The 15,625-nt window shown below is 41.3% G+C and overlaps 2 protein-coding genes across 2 annotated transcripts; both read right to left on the reverse strand.

Moving 5' to 3' along the window:
* Positions 1 to 3,986: 3,986 nt before the first annotated feature.
* GGS22DRAFT_198890 (Piwi-domain-containing protein) lies at positions 3,987 to 7,525 on the reverse strand (the record flags this gene model as incomplete). The annotated part of the gene is made up of 8 exons (XM_047966201.1): positions 3,987 to 5,699; positions 5,758 to 6,179; positions 6,234 to 6,363; positions 6,424 to 6,572; positions 6,632 to 6,852; positions 6,903 to 7,030; positions 7,084 to 7,206; positions 7,265 to 7,525. 8 exons carry the CDS (start codon positions 7,523 to 7,525, stop codon positions 4,113 to 4,115), a joined length of 3,021 nt encoding a protein of 1,006 aa, XP_047820294.1. The 3' UTR covers positions 3,987 to 4,112.
* A 3,917-nt stretch (positions 7,526 to 11,442) lies between these two features.
* On the reverse strand, positions 11,443 to 15,585 carry GGS22DRAFT_157901 (uncharacterized protein). Its single transcript, XM_047960555.1, has 4 exons — positions 14,491 to 15,585; positions 14,011 to 14,439; positions 12,923 to 13,958; positions 11,443 to 12,862 (listed from the first exon to the last, which is right to left on the reverse strand). Exons 1-4 carry the CDS (start codon positions 15,115 to 15,117, stop codon positions 11,790 to 11,792), a joined length of 3,165 nt encoding a protein of 1,054 aa, XP_047820295.1. The 5' UTR covers positions 15,118 to 15,585; the 3' UTR covers positions 11,443 to 11,789.
* Between the last annotated feature and the right edge of the window lie 40 nt (positions 15,586 to 15,625).

Here is a 15,625-nt window from a genome sequence, read left to right on the forward strand (position 1 = left end):
AAGTAAAAGCGACTTACTCGTAAATAAAACTTATTATTTTTTTAAAACGAAAACTTTTAATAACGATAATAAAAACGGCGTTATAAAAGGTTAAACGTGTATACGCGATGTAAAAAACGTATTTTATTTATTTTTATAACATTTTAAATAATATTATAACATTTTTTAACGTTATTTTTTTTTTCTTAAAAATTTATAAATAAATAAAGTTATGTTTTTTAAGTACGTTTTTTTCGATTTATTACGTAAATTAAAAATGCGTATAATTATATAAAATTAATTATTAAATTAAAGTTTTATTTTCGAAATTACGTAAATATAACTCGCATTTTACGAAAGTTTATTTATTTTTACATTTCATTTATTTTTATTATTTAAATTTTCCTTTTATTTTTACGCGAAAATAATAATATTAATTTTTAAAAGTAAACTTTTTTACATTTTATTAATTAAAATAATCGATTTAACGTTTCGAATTATTTTATATTATTTAAGTTCGAAATAAAATCGTTAATAAATAAAATTTTTAATATATATAATAAAAAACTCGCGAATATATTTCGTAATATTAACGTTTTCGTAAAAATTAATTTATATATTATTAAGATTAATTTTTTAAATATTTTAAAAATATTTATAATACGGTAAATATTAATAAATATAGATTTATAAAAAAGTAAAAAAACGTAAACTTATACCGTTTAAACGTTTTAAACTCGTTCCCGTTTTGTTTCGGTTTTTCGAAAAATAAAATAATAATTTTTTAAAAATAAGTTTTTATATTTTTCGTAAGTTTTTTCGTTTCGCCGTTAATATTTATTTATATTATTAATAAATATTCGTTTAAACCGCGATTTCGATAATCGCGTTAAAAAATCGGATATATTATTCGTAAAAGTTATTAATATTTTTATTAAGTTAATTTAAATAATACGGCGTAAAATATAATATAAATAAAAAGGAAAATAAAGTTATTTATATATTAAAAATAAGCGAAAATTTTAAAAAGGAAACTTTATAAAAAACATGTATAACCGGTATTATCGTAATTTAAAATTTATAAAATCATTTACAAAAAAACGGTTAAAAAATTAAAAGGGTATCGTTTTTATAATTATATATTTACGTAATTATAAGTTTTAAACGAAATTTAATTTTTAATTAATAATTAAAGGAAGTTTTTTTATAATTAATAATTACGTACGTTTAATTAATATTTAAAAAAAAACCCTTATTATAAAAAGTTTTTTAAAAAAACGTAAAAAATATTTAAATATTTACATTATTACGGTAATAATAAAATAAAAATATTTTTATTATTATAACGATATTATTTTATTTTTTACATTCTTCGTTTTTTTAATTAAGTTATTAATAATATAATTCGTTTAATTATTAATTTTATCGATATTTTTAAAAGTTTTATATAATAACTTTATTAAAAATTATATTTTTACTTGTTATTTTCGTATATTATTAAATAATTTAATATTATACGTTTATATCGTTTATAATTTAACATTAAGTTATAATTATTATTAAACGATATATAATGTTAAATATATTATTAAAATTTAATTTACGAGTAATATATAAAATTTATATAAATTATATAAATTAATTTATTAAATAAACGTAAATATAAAAATATTAACAACCGTTTTCCGTTTTATTATAATTATTTAACTTCCGGTATTTAATTTATTTATAAAAAAACGGACGAAATTCCGAATTTTTTAAATCTTATAATCGTATATATTAATTTAATACTTTTTTATAATTTATATATCGAATATATAACGTGTTTTAAATAATAATTTTCGCTTTAAATAAATGATTAATATATTAATAAAAATTTTAATAAAACCCTTAATATTATAACGAAAGAAACGTTTTCCTTATTTATTATTAATATTTTTTAAGAAATTAATATTTATTATAAAGAAAATTTAATAACTTAAAAGCGATATGCCATATATTTCGTTAATAGAAAATGATATGCTAAGGATAAAAATTTGGAATTGTTTCGGACCGGTCCATTAACGTGAGTGCTGTACTCAAATTTTATGGCGCCTAGTTACCTATAGATTACAGCGTCTACAGAGGACTTTTGAAATCTTATAGCGTTAGGCAGAGTGATGTAGGTTGCGTTACAGGGGATTAGTCCACTTGCATGCAGGTGAAGTCCTCTAAGCCTTGATTGGTGTAGCACCCTGACGTGGTTACGAATTAGGGAAGTGGGACAGAGCTAGAGAACTTACGTAGATACCCCTGTCTACACCTATTCTATGACCCTTTATCCATAAGAAGTTTCCGTATTATAGATTTTAAAACTTGTTATTTCCATCCCAATTCTTTATAATAGACTGAAAGCTCTTACATCTTCAATTTAGCATGGATCAGTTCATATTTAGTGGCAAAAGAACAACACGTGTCGGGATCCACTAAAGGGGGAACTCTACACACCAGATACAAACTTGATACAAATACAAGTTGTTCCTTTCTCAGAATTTTCAACAAGCCGGATGTCTACCTATATATTTGGTAGTCCGTGATGAAATTACTATCTCCTGAGATTCAAGATGTCATTGACTCATAATTGTCTTTCCCAATTACCACACTAGCAATCTCAATAACAGCACAAGCTTATCCCGAAGTATGTCAAAGTCGCTCAAAAGACCTCGGAATATTGAACTTGACTAGGTGGGTAGGTAGGTAATTAGATGGATACTGAAAAATCCAAGAGCATCATCGTAATATTCTCTACCTCAATAGCCCGACACCGGATAATTCCGCTCGAATCTCGGAATCTCGGAACCCAGCATATCGTCTCGAAACTCCCGGACTCATGCTTAAACCCGCAGAACCCCCTCCCTTACCATCGTCGCTACACCGAAGAAATTAGGTAGCCACGACAAGGGGCAAGAACATAGTGATATTCATTGAACAATTACCGTGTTCTCCGAGAAAACAGCGATTAAAAAATCAGTCAACGTTTCAAGACATCGCAATCAAACCTAATACCTTTCCAATACACCCCCTAGAATAGAAAATCAACCGACCATCTCTCCAATCCACCAAACCGTCCACAGCAGCCACGCTAACAATTCTGCGTGTTGAATACAACCTACGTAGGCTCGTGAACGCAATACAAGAGCCTCCGATCCCTTCATTTATAACCAACCCATACCTAGTTTATACATGTAATACCTAATACTATACACACCTACCTAGGTACTTATATCCTATTAATGTCAACGGTATTACCAAGTAGCGAGTCTTACCACTCTTTCTCGGCGACAGCGTATTAGGCCGCTGGTTGAGGTCTTGTACTAGAAATACTCTATTTTGGGCTTCGTGGCAGCTGATCATCATATCCACTGAATTGTATCGTATCTAGAATACATGTCAGCCGCTGGGGTCTATATTCTCCGTTTATAAAAGGCGATAGGAAAATATTGACCGTTAGTTAGTAGTTTTGCTATTGGATATCTCTACAAACGGAAAGCATAACTGGGTTTAATGGTAGATACTTAGTCAGTTAGGTTATATTCTCTTGGTAATTTATACCGTCGGAGACTGGACTATCAGCAAGTCACTTAAATTATAACGTTTGAAACCTTTACCTATCAAGGTAATATTGAGTGACTATCTACCTAGCTACAGGACCAATCCTACCTCGGATCTGATTCCGAGGTCTTTGTCTCACCTCTTGTGACATGACCACATGATGCTAACTGTGATGTAGTTACTAGAGGTGATGGGTGGAAGTGGGTGTGCTGCCAAAGCGTCGACTCTCAGTGAGAATTCATCGAGTGCAAAGCAAATGAAGTGAAACATGTCCATAATCAAATGGATCATAAGTAAATCATGAGAAGGGTAGTCGCATGGCTCGAGCGTCGTATCTCGAAGGGCCGGACACTGCAACAATCCCAAGCTCAATCGGTCCAGATACCCGAAAAGAAAAGGGCAATGGAAAGAAATTTATGAGACCGCAAGGTCGCGAAACCGTGTACCGTTTACCAGAGAGCCGAAACCGTGAGAAATCCAGATACCTCGATGTTGCCATTGATGGGCTGCTGTAAACCTTGAGAGGTATTATTGATGAGAGTTTAGACATACCACATGGTGGTATTCAGGAATCGAACCATATCCCGACTGGCAGTGTGGTTTTCCATTGGAAGAAGCGGCGGACATTGACCTTGTGCTGCGCTTGGCCTATAGATGTCAGAGTTGTCCTGGCTATAAGGAAACCCTGGCTTGCCGTAGCCCAGGATTAGGTTCTCGGACACTAAAGCCTCATGAGCACGACCACGATTCGATGCCAGATGCGCATAGTATACCGCTGGATGCAAAGACACCGGTGTGGTAGAGCGGCAGTACTGGTAGCACTGTTGATAGATCATTTTCATTAGATCATTTGGCTTGACACCAGCCTCGTCCAGAATGACCTGGTAGTGGACTGGACGAGCAGTGCCCTGGATTGCCACGTGCGAGCAGAGGTACCAATCCCAATGCTGGGGGTGTGTTACATCTCGCTCAACTAAGGTACCCGGCAGCGGGTTGCCGTTGCGATCTTGTGCTGTATTGTCCCCTGCCTTGGGGAAGAATCGAACATGATGGCGCTTCGTTGCGATAATGACCGTGAACTTGGGAGTGCCATATCCTAAATCTTTGATGATGCGTTTCATCTCCTTTACTTCACTGTCTATGACATCTTGGAATTGGCCCTCGGAGACTCCATCACGGAGATAATAGACGTGATCTAGGCGCCGGCCGTTGATAGATACCCAGTGATTCAAAAGCTTGGGCATCATATTATTCATTGTTCCAGGCAGCACCGTTTCCTGACGCCAGCCATTCGTCTGACAGGCCGCTGCAAAACGAGTTGCATGTTTATCCATGGACATAGTCAAGGCAGCCATAGACGGCTGTTGACTACCTGCAGCAGCATGTGAGACATCGACGCCCACCATCATGGTGGGTACATTCCAGAATGGAGGAACCTTGTCTTGAGGTCCGGGAACTTTGCAGGTGACTCCGCCGAGCTTGCTGTTCACCTTCATTGCGACATTGCTCATGTACTGCGCATTGTTCTTTTTGACATGACCTGCCTGAAGGCATTGCGTCACAATGCAAAAGCGACATTCCATGTTCTTCTTCAAGCGCTCATATTGCAGCTGATTCTTCGTTGGCAGCACGAAGAATATGATTTGTGGTGTCGCTTTGAAATAATTACCTGTCTGGTTCCAAGCTTTCTCGCAAATTGCTCCCATGTTGCCATCACCCCACGGAATCGTCGAGCAGAATGCGGCTTTCTCCACCCTGCCACCGTGGTTTCGGTAGGTCTGGGAGAAACTGGTGGCAAATGCCTCCAGCTCGTTCTTTCGTGGAGAGTGAGTATCATCTCCACAGCAGATGAAACTCCACGACTTCAACGGCTGAGCATTAGGCTCTAAGAACATCTTTGATCGGAGATCCCACCGTCCAGTGGTGCCCGGGTTAATCTTCTTGTTCGCAAATTTAACTTCGGGGTTCTGAAGAAGCCTAGCATCAGTAGATACCATATTGGGATCGATCTTGAGTCCGAAGGCCTTCAGATTCTGATCCTCAGGCCACCTGATTCCTTTGATACCCTCCATGATGTCCTCGCGCCGCTTGTTCGGTCGAGTAGCCGCTCTCTTTATCATGTCGGCAGTCTGTAAAGTAGTTAGTCTAAAAATGTGACTAAATAGGAACTGATAAAGGTAAACGAACTTGTGTCGGGTTTAGCTTGAAATTGTACCGCTGGTGAAACACGAGGTTGCACAATTCCATTGGGAATTTGTGTCCTTGAGGAGTCTCGATGATAGGAAAACGCGGCCATTCTAGGCGGAACCCCCATCGTTCTTTGTAGTGATCTACGATTGTAATCTCTTTCTCCGTGCCATCGTCACCCTTCTTCATGAAAGTGACTTGATTCGCGTTCGCACCAGTAGTTCCGTACTTCGGGTCAAACATGACGCGCTTTATCGTGTACTCACGAGGCTCTCCAAACTTGCCTCGGTGATTGACCGTGAACTTCAACTTGATCATTCGTCGTAGGAACATGAAGGCCTCCGAAGGTAAAATGCGCCAGATTCCATTTTTATCCTTCTCGCTCCTTGGGCGCAGAAGGGCCTCAATCTGGTGCTCGCTTCCTATAAAAACCTGATTAGGTCCATAATCATATCTTGTGACTTGGTAGAACTTACGTCCGTTCCAGTCGTCTCTCTGGCTGCTGACGATGTTGCAAGCTGTTTCAATCAGTGTACCTGCTGGCCAGAATGCTGTCTGGCATCTATCAACATTGACAGCAAGACCCGAGCCACCTCGATTGAATGACTAAAAACACATTGTAAGCTACTGAAACTCGTGACACCATGTCGTGCTTCATTCACATACCTCGCTAAGGCGCGGTGCGCAATAAATTCCCTGAGCGGCAAGCACGTCATTTGCAAGCATGCTAAAGTCGGAGTTCGGGTCGAAAAAGTTGCGCTTGATAAGCATCCATCGCTGAGATGGCCATTGACGTAGACAATGGTCGAAGAAGTCTATATATTGCGTTAAAACTGATCATTCTGACTATGTTAACACGATGTTTGGAACTTACTCATGCATTCAAGAACGTGCGTGTCCCAGGGGGTCGTGCCCGATAGGTAGTTCTTGAGATAGGATAGACGAATTGCCTTGGTTTGCCGAATGGTAAGCTTGTAGACTGAGTTCTTCTCCACCTTCTTCTTGACCATATCGTGTTCAGCCTCGGCCTTCTTCTTGAGAGCATCAAGGTCCACGATTATGCGTGTTTCGCCACCTGCAATCCTCTCTGAAGACCTATAGAAATATGAGTAAAATTAATTGAAGCTTAGGAAGGAAAGGGTTACCAGGCTAGCTTGCTGCCGTCATATAGCCACCTGCCACCTTGCTTCTGGAGAGCGTCTGTTACCGTTTGGGCGTTCCAGACCTTCTTCACTAGAGAGTGAGAATTCTTCAAGTTTGGGGACACGATAACCTTCCGCCGAGTTAGAAATGTAGTTAGATGTGGTTTTATCATATCAAACTTACATCGTACTGGTAGATGTCCATGTCTCCGAAGGTAATGACAGGGAATATGTTCAGACCCATCTTGATAGGCTTTCCCATCGTGCAGAAACCAGGACGGGCCGCCCAGTGAGTTTTTCCCTTGCCCTGAAGGGTATTGTTAGTTGAACTGTCAGTTGCTCGTCGACAATATAGAAAGGCTTACGTCAATATAGGCATCGGGAGGTAAGTCAAAGCGTTTACCCAGAAGCTGGGTATCGGTCAGTGGTTTGCGCTCAAGCGCAGGGTCTAGTCCAGTTCCGGCGGCCTTGCCGGAGCTTTTGCCTGGGGATCCGGGCTTGGGGGATCCGGGCTTTGGGGATCCCTTGGATGATGCAGCTGACGAGCCGGCTCTAGAACCAGATTTGGAGCCGGCCTGGGAACCACTTGGGGTGCCCCGGCTGGATCCGGGAGGGCGATCGCTCATGGCGACGATCGTAAGAAACCTAATAAAGTTAGATAATAGTTACGATATGAGGTAATGATTAACGAAAGAAAGTGAATGTTACAAATGCGGGAACTTTCATAGAAGCAAGACTGTGCGGACACTAATCTTAATTGCATGTAAGGATGTGATATTGTTAAATCCGCGAAGCCTCAAGTGATGGGAAGCAGGTAGAAGTGATTTTTTTTTAGGTTGATATTAACCTTGGAAATGATGTTGTAGAGGGAAGGGGGAGGGGAAATCAAGTTGAATGAAAGTAAAAAAAAATAAAAGTGTAATAAATAACATACCGAAATTAATTAACGGTCGGTCAGGGTGGGTTCGGGGTTTTTCTAAACAAATTGTTAGTCGGTATTAATTAAATACGAAGGTTTCGTTTTCAAGGTGAATCGGAATTCGTAGGTCTTGGGGGGTTTGATGTTGTAGGTGTAAAGGTTTTGTAGAAAGTTGGGTATGGGAAATGTAAGTGTATTTATATGTAGGGGATATATGTGTTTGGAAGGAACGAAGTGAAGAATGCCCCTCTGGGTCGCCACTACTGGTGTTTTACCTGCCTAGGTACCTCGGTACTAAGTACATGGGTAGTGACCGACGAGCGTGTTAAGTGACCTGTCGTTGATGATTTTGAAAGGAAATGTTTCAAAGAGGAAGGGGCGAGTAGATGTAGTAGTGTAATGAGAGCAAATAATGGAGGAATGAGTACTAATAGTACCCAAAATTCGGGTTGGGGTCTTTGAAGGAAATCATAGGATTGATCGAGGGAACTTACGTGTATCGAAACCAAATAGCTTTTGTCTGGTAGACAGTTGGCTGGAGTACTTGATAAAAAAAAGCTTCGGGGTGTTAGTAAAGTACGAAGTTAAGAGTAGGTGAAGGGTGGTTGAAGCCAACCAAGGGAAAAAGGTTTGGTGGGGTGGAAAGGAAAGGAAGAAAGGCGAGGAGTGTTAGAGAAGATTAAATAGGTGTGTTCCTTAGAAAGAAAGTTATAGGATATGATAGTAATCAGCGTGCTTGTAATGAGGCGTTTATGTAATTTAGGGTTCGTTTGCGCTCATGACAATCTATTTCCACTAGGAAGGAGTCACCCGGAGATATATGTGCCTGCCCAATGGTATATTTATTGCTTTTCGCACGCGCCTTCTTTTCTCGTCATGGGACGGTGTAGATAACCTGGAAAACTGATTTCTTGGGAGGCAGTTCCATCCGATAAAACAAGGAAAAGGTGAAATCGGGGGGAAGGTGCTAGACGAGGTAATTTATGACAAATATATGTTGGAAATCTTGATTTACTCATCAATGACTCAATAAATACTTACCCGTTGATACTGTTAATACCAAGGTAGGTATGGGCGCTTGCCGGGATTTTTTTTTCTAGTTCTGAAAATTGTGTAGACGAGACGTTTGGTTGGATACAAAGCTAAATGGCTGAAAATGTGCCTTGTATGATGTAACCGTTATTTGTGGTAGTAGGAAAAGGGAAGGTGAGGGTTCATTGATAGGTACCTACCGACTTGGTAGTTTGTGAACGAACGAAAAGGGTCAGTGACGAAAGGAGATTGTTGTTGCAATAAATAGATAGAAATTCAAATAAAGAAGGAAAAAGTACCTACTATTAACGAACGAAGATGGTGAAAGTAAACGTACAAGTAGGGAAAAGAACTGTAATGTTTTATTGAGGAGATGTGTTGGGGGTTCCGTACCAGGTCAGGCGAACTGGTGTGAATGTTGGGAAAGGGCAATGATAGAAGGAATAGAATGATCAGTGATCGATGAATGAGGCCTTGTGAGCGAACTTTGTAGATATCAAACAATATAAATGTTATTTGCTTACCTTAAGATATCACCACGGTGGTGGTGTTGTCAGGAGAGGTTGTGGTAGTAAACTATCGACTAAGGGTGTAATCGAAAGTAGAGATCTCCAAAGCTGTTTTGGCAAGAAGTTGGAAGAAAAGGAAGAAAGAGAGCGAGAAAAGATTTGGTGTTAAATAAAAAGATGCGATGGAACAATCAGCCTTGCCTGCCGGTAAGGAGGGGGTCACCGCTCTGGGGCACCTACCTAGTAATATCAATGACTACCTAGTACATCCACCAAGGAATACTAGGTACATACATAGGGAAGAACAATGCTACTAGGTACCATTAGATTATCTACACACTGTTTCCTTCCGTACCTAAGTACCTAATCTTTCCTGTATCTCCTAGTACTAAAAACTTGAAGGTAGATGGGATGAATCTTGATAATGGTTCTAATGATGACACACTCTTATTATAGCCTAAACTGGTGGAATATCGGATCAAACAACTGTCGTGATACTGTCTACTAAGCGTGTACTGAAGAATCGATGATTAATTATGTAGGTACCGACCTAGGTATGTACTACTCGTCGGTGATCAATTTCGGCCACGAAACATCATTTTCGTATCTTAATTTTGCTACCAAGGTACAAGTACATTATCAATGGTATAGAAAATTGTTTCCCCATTTTTGAAATATTTATTTTCTACCTAGTACAGTTTGAGTTTACATATTTATATGAGTTCACCATCCATGTTAAATCAATACATAAGTCATATATTTTTACTTAATACTTTGATATCTACGTAGGTACCTACCTACTTACTTATATCGGTCTCGATTCATGCTAAACGGTATCTCTTTAATTTCTTGTTGACCCTAGTTAAATAGTGAATTATAGATTTAAGGAAAAGTGCGGATGGTACTGGGGCTTTAGAGCATCAAAGGTACATGAATTTAAATGTGTGTTGCTTTGTGCCAGCTATATCGTTCTACGATGCCTTAGAAGTGGTGTTCTTAGCTTCTTAGGTGGGTAGCATATTTTTCCACGTCTCTAACGACCCAAAGACATCTGCGTGCTCATAAGATAGGTATAAGTTGGGGGTTAGTAGGTATGATATAAAGTCGAGAATAGGTTTAAATGTCACTCAAGTTGACTTATCATAACTTATTCGGAAATGTAATTAACGTGTAGTATGTTGATCATTGATTAACTTTTATATAATGTATTTTTTTAAAGTGCATTTACTTACTTATATTATAGACATAAAGAAAAAATAATCATCTTTCTTATATCAATGGATGGTTATTAGATGTTGGGTTTGGATGCTAAGGTGTGTAATGGGGGAAGTAAAAACAGTACTTATATAAAATTATAGGCATAATTAGCTACGTCCACATGATACGAAATAACTAATTTCACAAATGGATTCAAGGTTATTCATGATTTATAAGTACGTAGGTACCTAGTAGTTTATATAGTGTCCTTCGGACGGATTAAAAAGAATTAAACTGCTTGGTACTTATGTACGTAGAATGGTTGGGCGTAAGAACAGCAAGGTATACCAGGTACCAGGTACTTCCATACATACTACATAGTACATACTAGGTAGGTACCTATGTAACATGGTAAATTTGTGTAACTCGTCAAGTCTCCCGTACAGCCGGAAATAATCCGCAAATGTGCCCCGGACCTAAAGGCGGGACGGAAGCGACACAGTGGTCCAATCAAAGATTGGATTGAATTAAACATTTACTGTTTATGGAATACGTTGAAGTCGCTTGAGCCAATCAAACTCAAGAGAGTACTCGTAGTAAAGATGGCATATATGAGCAATGAGAAGGGGTGAACGGTGCTTGGTTTACGTTCGTAGCTTACAATACTTACTTGACTACCTACCTAGTACCCAAGTAATAAGGAGTTAGCCAGTAGATACATCTGCGTAAATGATAACTAGAGCTTCATGTATAATTCTTATATATTGAGTAAAAGTAGTTAGCTATTAGTAACAAATCACGTGCTCAACACGTATTAATATCATTCATAAAACCTAGTTAAGTCATCAAAGAATTACTTTTCTGCAACTAGAGCAGCCATCAGCACGTAGTATTAGAAAGACTCGGTATCATCTATAGAGTCGACTATTATTGACATTCGACCTATCTTACTATGCTAGGAACCGAACTGTATAGCCGAAGATCTAACCTAAGGTTACAAAGGAGCTGATCAGAAATCCATTTTTAGGACCCGTCCTCTCCAAACTATCAACCTATCCCGAGAAGAACGGGAACGCCAGAAAATGCAACTAGCCATCAGACATTATATGCAGGTTTTCCCCTACAACACCATAACTAGGTAGGAGTCGTTCGTTCCAGTCGACAAAAAGGGTCATTAGGCTAGTGGCGGGACTAAACCAATCACTAGCTGACCATCATAACTTGCCGAGCCAATTACTGATAATATCCACCACCATACTGCTGCGTGTGTTGTTGGGTTGGAGCCATGCCATACTGGGTAGGGGGTGCATACCCTGGCCATCCTGGGAAACCAGAGCTTCCAGGGACGAGGTTCTGTGCCAACGGGTTGAACTGGCCTGTGCTTGGGGCTTGGTACACAGCCGGCGGCGGTTCGTAGGATCCGCTTGAACCAGGGCGAAGCGGCGAATTACGGTACGGTGCAGATGCTTGGGGCATTCCACGGTTCATTCCGCCGAAAGGACTGGCTGGTCGACCAGACGGACCCGGCGAATCTCGGTTGGAATACTGGTAGGGCTGGTATTCAGATGAGGCTTGTGCGATGTGTGCAGTCGAGTTGGACTGGCTATTACGCGAGGCGCTCTCTTTCTGAGCCTTCCATTCGCCAAAACTCGGCACCGAGGTGTTTTGAACCAGGCGTACCATGCCATCAGCAGAAAAGTGATGGCCGTGGTAACTTTCGGTCGGAGGAAGTAAACCAATCAGGAAAGTGAGATCCCTCGGGATAGGAGTCGGTGCACTGATATGCGAGGAGATACCTTGACCTTGCTGTGCTCGTCGTTGCTGATCAAGTCGTCGACCGGCCGCGCCTTTAAGAGGCGAAGCTCCACGAGCTAACTTGCGCGGTGGATATTCGTCCTGCTCATCAGGTTGGAATGGCCGTTTGGGCGAATTGATAGGTTGCATGAATTGGGGCTGGGGGCTTCGCTCAATCTGCGCCATAGGCCGGGGACTGTTGCGGGGGGAAACAGAGCGCTGTTCGACAGATTGCATAATAGCCCTGGAACGCATCTGCTTGGCTGCTGAAATGATAACTGGAGCGGTAATGGGGTCAAATCTATCCGTTGCAAACCTAGCTGCGAAGTGTGCAAGACTCGGATCTTCTGGGAATAGTTCGGCCATCTGTTTCTCGAGCTCTTTGACTTGTGCTAACTCGCCGTACCGAGCCTCGTAGCCGTGGAAATACCCATAAATAGGTTTCAATTTAGGAATGAGTTCAGGCTTCTCCTTGAATCGCTTGACGGTTTGGGAGAAGACAACTCGCGCATCTAGATGATATAATTAGTCAAGTCTAATTTACGAGGCAGAGATTAGCTGGGGGTACTTACTCGTGAAATCACGTTTGGCATGAAGGTGCTTTAGATACTCAACGAAGTAATCTTCCTGCTCCGGGAAGAGTTTTGCGCCACGTTCGTAAATTTTTGTACCGACTGCATCTTGGTATATGTCCCACTCCATGTTAGATACCTCAACGTAGATGTCGCTGGTCAGGCGACCTCTCTGTCGGGCTTCGATGAAGATTCCTCTTAAGCCGACAGATGGGGTGCTTCTACCATGCCCTTGTCCCTGAAGCCTTCTGTAAATACGGGCAAGGGAGATCCAGACGTAGGTTATGTGCTGCGATAGCATCTGGATCTGAACGCCGAAGCCATCCTGTATGGTCTTGATCCTGGCTTTCTTAATGGCTTCTAGAGAAGGCTTCTCCTTGATCTCCCCTTCATCTTCCTCATCCACATCTGTATTTCCTGGGGCGACTGATTCAAGGGTGGCGTCTTCCTCAATCTTGGCAATGGCCGAGGTTTCTTGGTCCTTTAACTTCTTGGCCATTCCATACAGGGTTTCGAGAACTCGATCACAAGGTTCTCTGATTGTTTGCACAAGAGCGGCTTTGTTAACATCATCTTCACGTGCGGCTTGGGTAGACTCGATACGATCAGCATGTTTAAGGGCTAATAGAAAGCTCTCGGGATTTGCCTCAAGACCGTCGACTAGGAATTGGAGGCCTGTATCTTGGCCATCCTCGCTAGTGACATTGTTATCGAAACACCATTCAGCCGCATCAACCCACAATTCCGGCCAAAAGCGCAATGCCATCAGGGCTTGCTTGTATACCTGGAGAACTCGTTGTCGGTATGTACTGGAGTCGTCAGTTTGTAAGACGAGTGGGTCGTTCTTCTCCCAAGCGATCCAGATTTTCCACAGTCGAACTTGCTCGAGATATTCCTGGTTGCCTTCGAAACCAGGAGCCGGGGGCAAGCGAGGTAGAGTCGTTTTTTTTAATCCACGTGTAATGTTTTCGAGATGAGTGTTGGCGCTTCTTGCCGTCATGTATGAGGGTGATCTTTCTTGAAGAAACTTTCGTCCCTGGAATTTATTAGCCATATTTCACAACTACTTAGAGTACACTGCTCCTTACCGTCATCTTGTTCAACCCCATCTCGAACATGTCGTATTCCTTCCACAGGGTGTTCACATTTGCCATAGGGATGGATATAGCGCGCTGGTAGGCTTTACGGAGGACATCCATCTTCTGCTGATCTTGCCAACCCGCACCACCGATCTGACCAGGTCCCGTCTTGATGAAATGTATGTAATCCTGCCATATGCTTCCCGCATCTCGATCTTGGCCGATGTTGTTGAGGACGAATTCGTAAGACTGGCTGACCGTTTGTCGCGCCCTGCCGGTCGTGTCGTTGAGGTCGTTTCTACGGCGGATGTAGTTGAGATATCCAGTCCAAAGTTGGACGTCGGGGATCGCTCGAAGTGTTCGAGTGAAAATCGACTCGGCTTCGACAGTGTTATCAAGACTTAGTTCCATCTCAAGATATGCTACCCAGATTTCGGCCTACGTTATAGTTAGTATTGTGAGCAGTAATGGATAGGGTTGGGAACTTACAGCTTGGGGAAACACTTTCAAGAAGCGTTCATACACAGCCCGCGCATCTTCGATCTTGTGACGCCGCTTTTGCTCGTCAATCAAGCCTAGCCAAGCCTCAATGTCTCCACGAGGATCTTCTTTGATACGATCTTCGAGAATGCCGACAACATCGGCGGGGAGTCTTGAGCGTATCGCGTTGGCAGTCGCGGCCGTAGGCGTGGTGGTTGAAGGAACAGGCTCACTGTTTGCCTGAGGGGAATCGTTGGTCGCGTCTTGAGGTGTAAGATTTTGTTGGAGAGGTAAGTTACTGAAAGGTTGACCTTGCGCTTCCGAGGGAATAGGTTTAAGGGTATTCGGTGTGTATACTGGAGCGGGAGCTGGGGTATCATCTTCTTCATCGGAGGAATTCTCAATAATAAAGCCTCCTGCTGTCTTAGCCTTCTTGATTGGGCGAGGAGATTCAGAAGCAGGTCGCTCTACAGCAGGTGCTGGAACAGACGTAATTGTAACGGACTCTGGGTCGTATTCTCCACCATCTTCGTCATCAGGCGAAGTCTGGTCATCGGCACCATTCCAACCATCCGCGCTCCAGGCAAGAGCACCATCCTGCTGGGCAAGGACGTCTCCCGTGTCTTCAGAAGCCATGGTAGAAGGAACCACGGAGCAATTATGAGTTTTGAAATCGATACCGGAACAGCTGACAATGTATTTTATAACGGATAGGATGTTCAACGTGCGAGCTCGGTCCCGTAGACGTAGGGTAGACCTGCTTGCGACGCTCCACACTAGTTTGCGCGAATCTTGCTGGCGGAAATATGGATCTTCCCTCTCAAACGAAATAAGTAGGTTCTCTCTGTCGTTAAACTCGGTTATAGAATAGATGGAATCTGTGTCCTGCTGTCGCCTTAATGGTGCTTCAAAGGTATTCGGAATTCAGTAGAGTAAATAGACTCGATGAGTGGAACGAGAGTAGGGTTTTGCCGTGCGGAATTTAGCACATTGGCTCGTCCGGGTGAAACTTGTGGTCAATCGGCATAAATGAAGGGCGACGAAGTGATGCACGAATGGGAGGATAAGGTCGAGGGACAATGGAAAAAGTTGAAAGGTTTCAACAGTTTGGAGCTTCTGCTAAGAAAACAATGGCGCTACTAAA

Source organism: Annulohypoxylon maeteangense (genome assembly GCF_022496945.1).
Source record: "Annulohypoxylon maeteangense strain CBS 123835 unplaced genomic scaffold GGS22scaffold_5, whole genome shotgun sequence".
In the NCBI taxonomy this organism is placed as follows: Eukaryota; Fungi; Ascomycota; class Sordariomycetes; order Xylariales; family Hypoxylaceae; genus Annulohypoxylon; species Annulohypoxylon maeteangense.